Here is a 5104-nt window from a genome sequence, read left to right as displayed (position 1 = left end):
CAAGACCCTCATGAAAATAATAAATAAATAAATAAAAATTATTTTATTAAAATGTTGCAATGACATAAGCCAGTTAAAACTTTGGAATTGCCCATTTTCACTAATTATAGTTATGAAAAGATGGTTGGTCCCTAGTGATGAGTCATTTGAAGCTGTAACTGAAAATGTTTTTCTGTTAAAACACTTTAGTTTGTGGACCATTTCTAATTATTAACTATTTATTAACTTCAACTGTTGCCTCAATAAACTCCTAATTACTGCTTATTGATAGTAAGGAAGTTGTTACATTTAGGTGTGGGGTAAGGAATATAGAATTATATAAGGCATTAATTAATATGTGCTTTATAAGTACTAATAAACAGCTTATATGCATGCTAATAAACAACTAGTTAATAGTGAAAATTAAAACTGGAACTAAAGTGTTACCAGTTTTCTTTTGCAGGATTTAATCTTACATATAATTGTTTACATATTTGTTGGTGTGGTTCGATCAATTTCCATTAATACACTGAAAAAAGTAATAAGTAAATTTACTTAATTTTTATTTGGCAAGTTTTTGCACAAGCATTTTTCAAGTAAATTTAACACATTTGGAAATTAAGTAAATCTACATAACTAAGTTAAGTAAAAAAAATAAAATAATAATAAGTACATTTTATTGAGTAAAATGTAATTAAATAATATTAATGTATTTAGCAGACACTTTTATCCAAAGCAACTTACAGTGCATTCAGGCTAACAATTTTCATCTTCTGTAGACGTCTGACAGAAATAAAGTCAGTCTGGTTATTAATAAGTGGAGCTGCTGATGCTGTTTGTGGGGTTGTTTAATCAGATCTTGAGAGATTTCATGTATTTTATTTCAGTTGATTTCATCTAAGTCTGTGTCTGAAGTCAGTTGTAGTAGTTCTTGTGTTTCTCTTTTCTTCAGTGATTCTGTTTGTTAACAGCAGCTGTTCATCACTAATTCTCAATCAGCACTTAGTTAATCAATTAATTACTTAAATGCAAAGTTTTAAAACTTACATGGTTTAAATCAAGGCAATCTGTTTACTCAAACGGTTTGAGTAAAGTTTACTTATCGGGTTTTACAGTGCTATTTCTTTTGTCTGTTTTCTTAATTGCAGAATATTTATCATGTGCATCCAGTCCTTCGTGCTGTCTTTGCTGTAAACTGGTTTAAAGGCACAGAAGTGAGAGACTTATTTACCCTCATTTGATAAAACTGTTTTGAAAAAAATTATTTTACATTTAGAAAATTCTAGAATATCTGTTTCGGGTTTTTTGTTAGTGTAAAAACTTTTCCAAAATAAAAAAGTAAGTAAGTGAAATTTTCACTTATTTTTCGCACAATCTTGAAGTGTTCCTGTAGCTCAGTGGTAGAACATTGCATTAGCAAGCGCAAGGTTGGGGGGTTCGATTCCCCGGGAACACATGATAGGTGAAAATTGTTAGCCTGAATGCAATGTAAGTTGCTTTGGATAAAAGTGTCTGCTAAATACATTAATTGAATATTATTTAATTAAAATATACTTATTCGTTTTTTTTTTTTTTTTTTTTTTTTTTTTACTTAACTTAGTTAAGTAGATTTACTTAATTTCCAAATGTGTTAAATTTACTTGAAAAATGCTTGTGCAAAAACTTGGCAAATAAAAATTAAGTAAATTTACTTATTACTTTTTTCAGTGATAGGGCAGAAAATGTTCATTCACAGAGTGATATTAATGTTAACACTAAAGGGGTATCATTAGATTCAGCCTAAATGTGTGTTGTGTATCAATTATTTGGATATATTCCAGACATCATCAGACATAATCATATAAAAATGTTTATGTAACCTCAGTTGTGTTTTTTTGAATCTCTCAAAATATCAAATTATTATTTAAAGCAAATGACAGATTTATTACAGATGGCATACAGCTTTGCTCATGTTTACAATCAATTTGCTTCCTCTCCAGCAACCCAAATACAATTACACAATCAAATGAATAACTCTGAATGATGACAAATCATGATGATATCTGAAAATGACATGGCTTGAGGATGCACAATGGTATGATTGGTGTTATAAAAAATTAGACCCATCAACTACTATTTTTATGCAGATCTGTGTTTGACCTGTTTTGCAGTGCCAGCAAGCAACAGCAGACGCATATTTCCCATCGTCCTCTTCTGCTGGCAATCTGTCAAATGTTAACAATTGTAAATTAAGCTAACAAAGAGTGAAAGCGCCCATTTAAGTGCTGGCTTTGGTTGACATTTGAGGGAATTCGGGAGTGTTTTTTCTGCTTGGCTGCAAGCTCTGAGCTAATCATGGGACAGCCTGTACTAACTGTGCACTTTTTCTCATTCTCTCCTATGAGTCACAGGCTTTGTGTAATACAGAAATGTCACATATTTTGAACCCTTGTTATAACTATGCTGTTGAATTCATGCAAGCGGATGGAACGAGATGTGTGAGACAAACTGAACAAAATTACAAGGAACTGAAAACTTTTATAAAACACTAACTCTGAAATTGGAGTTTCAGAGAATGGGTTTTATTAAACACATCACCTTGATTTGTGTAATTCCAGGAAGAATGGCTTAAATACACAAATTTGCCATTGTTTTCTTGTAATATAATATGTAATACCTTGTAACTGAACAGTGTAAATGTCTGTTAGGCATGTAATCATAATTTTTTATTGGTTTTACAACCAATAAAATTTATGTTTCATTTTTAACTTTCATTTAGTTGATTTTAACTACATTGTCTTCATCTATAGGTAAAACTGGTTGAAATATTCCAGTTATATATATATATATATATATATATATATATATATATATATATATATATATATATATATATATATATATATTCTTTTACTGCAGGTTGACAGTTTTATATCACTAGAAATGAAAGAAATTACTCTTTTTGCAGTTCAGAACGTTTTGTTTAAAATGCCACCATGAAACATGTATTATACTAACTAGAGGAAACACACAGACTGCCTTAGAAAACAAAAGTCCACCCAGTTTATTCAGGTTCAATTACACATCAAGAGCAGCAAATAATTAAACAATCTTTCAAATTCACCCGTTCTTCTCACAGAACTTCGTAATCATAAAAATAGAAATCACATAATATATAAATCTCTGCAATATCGTGTTTATTTTCCAATTCTCAATCCGTTTGTATCTTTACAAACATTTCAGCAAAAAGTAATTGCAAAACGCTCCACGTGGACAGTCGCACATTTTGCCGATTCTCGATCCTTTCCTGATGGCGCATTGTTCCCCGACATCGCACTGATGTGAAAGAAAAGCGGAAACGTTAAAGAAACCATTGTCAGTGTTTTGTGAATAGCAAATGTAAATGCTAAATGTGTGATTTTAATCTAGGCATCAGAGTACTTTCCATTATTTTAAATATCAAAATAGACACATAAATCTCATAAAACACTACTGTTTTGTGCTATAGTACTCACTGTCGGAACGCGCCCAAACTTCTTTTCCCAAAGTGAGATGCGTTTACTCTGCAGTTTCTCCAGAACGTCGTGTAAAGCCCCGAGCTGTGAACATGTTCAGATCAAGAAAGTATCATTAAAATCTTTTAAAGAAGGGAACATCATTTGTTTTCTATGCTCCGAGAATTGCGCAATACTTACGAGCTGCTTTTCGTTAGTCAGGTTCGGGTCCTTTGGGTAAAACTCCCTCAAAGCTCTCGTTTCTAAGTCGGATTCGTTGTCAAAGTCAATCTCGGCACCCTGAATGCAGGAGAGCAGCACCGCGCATGCCATCGCTGTGGTCCAGAGTTTGGAGCTGTCCATGGTCACAGCCAAGACTGAACGCGTCCTCTGCACTGAGATTCAGGTGAACACTCGCTTCCCGAGGTCCAAGCACCTTATATCTGCTCCACTGACACACCACTCACTTCAGTCCTTCTTTTGCTCCACCTAACATTGATTTTTGTCCATGCGTAATAAGGACGCCGACGATGACTCATTGCGTAAAGCTGGCGAGTGTATGTCCAAAACAAGACAGAAAGACGTCTGAGGGGAGGAAAACAAGTCTTATGCTGGAAATGTTTACACATTATTATATATGATTCAGTTTACTGAATGTTTCAGCATAATGTTTGTATTCACGTCGCCTACATAAAAAAATAGCAGTATGAAACAGATTCCATATCCTTTTCGGAAAAGGGGAGATGGGCGAGTTCTAAAACAGTTTACATCCAAGGTTTACTTTTGAAAATATCTTAAAATGTTGTCCCCAAAACACTTTTCACCTGTTCCACTAACTTCAAACTCAACATGCCTTAGAAGGTCAACATGTGTCACAATGAAGCAGGTTAAATAGTTTATTATGGGCTTTCTATGCAACATTTAAACTGTAATATAATGAAACATACACACACGTAAACTTTAAACTATTAAAATTTCCCGAAGCCTGTTAGAACCAGCCAACAGACTGGGGGAAAAGGTTTACGACAGTACTGGATGTAAACCGGGAATTTTCATCATGAAACAATAAATAAAACAGCAAAATGTGACATGTGAAACATCACTTTTTACCCGACCTGCAATTTATAGAAATACTTTTCACTGTGTTTCCTTGTTACACAACAGCTTTAGTAAAGTATTATGGTAATAAGGTAAATCAGTAGCCTATATTAAAGTATTAGAATAAAAAAAAAAAAAAATAATAATAATAATAAATGTGACAATTTACTCCACTCTTTCTTCTATTGATGACAATCATTTTAAAACCTCCATAAAACATTTAAAAAACAATTCCAATGAAAAGTTATTTGAAAGAGGCCCATTTTTATCTGTATTCACATAAGAAAAACAGTGAGATGAGGGCATTTAAGTTTAACAAGACCATAATAGTTATTTTTAGTAATGGAAGGATGTACACAATTGTGATGAAGATGGTGAAGTTTAAGTGTCCCTCTATACCAGCTGTCCTGCTTTCTACATTCATCTCAGTTTTGTCAGCTTTTTGTGTAGCAGACGCAGCCCTTTTTGAAAAAGGAACATCAAAGAAAACCTGCAAAAGACCAGGACAAAAAATACAAATAAATCCTATACACACAAGAGTTAGTTAATACAAA

At 32.8% G+C, this 5104-nt stretch overlaps 1 protein-coding gene across 1 annotated transcript; it reads right to left on the bottom strand.

Moving 5' to 3' along the window:
- Positions 1-2997: 2997 nt before the first annotated feature.
- Positions 2998-4073, bottom strand: LOC113105310 (cocaine- and amphetamine-regulated transcript protein-like). Its single transcript, XM_026266358.1, has 3 exons — positions 3654-4073; positions 3474-3557; positions 2998-3294 (listed from the first exon to the last, which is right to left on the bottom strand). The coding sequence occupies exons 1-3, from the start codon at positions 3813-3815 to the stop codon at positions 3187-3189; spliced, it is 354 nt and encodes a 117-aa protein (XP_026122143.1). The 5' UTR covers positions 3816-4073; the 3' UTR covers positions 2998-3186.
- Positions 4074-5104: the final 1031 nt, after the last annotated feature.

This window comes from Carassius auratus, chromosome 7, assembly GCF_003368295.1.
Source record: "Carassius auratus strain Wakin chromosome 7, ASM336829v1, whole genome shotgun sequence".
In the NCBI taxonomy this organism is placed as follows: Eukaryota; Metazoa; Chordata; class Actinopteri; order Cypriniformes; family Cyprinidae; genus Carassius; species Carassius auratus.
This window is presented reverse-complemented; position numbering and strand designations above follow the sequence as displayed.

What these genes read in the sequence shown, in the direction of transcription:
- LOC113105310 (XM_026266358.1), bottom strand. Translation starts at nt 3,815, where the DNA reads ATGGACAGCTCCAAACTCTGGACCACAGCGATGGCATGCGCGGTGCTG. An exon ending in TGACTAACGAAAAGCAGCTC is followed by an intron (nt 3,558 to 3,653) that starts GTAAGTATTGCG and finishes ACATGTTCACAG; the next exon opens with CTCGGGGCTTTACACGACGT. An exon ending in AGTTTGGGCGCGTTCCGACA is followed by an intron (nt 3,295 to 3,473) that starts GTGAGTACTATA and finishes CTTTCACATCAG; the next exon opens with TGCGATGTCGGGGAACAATG.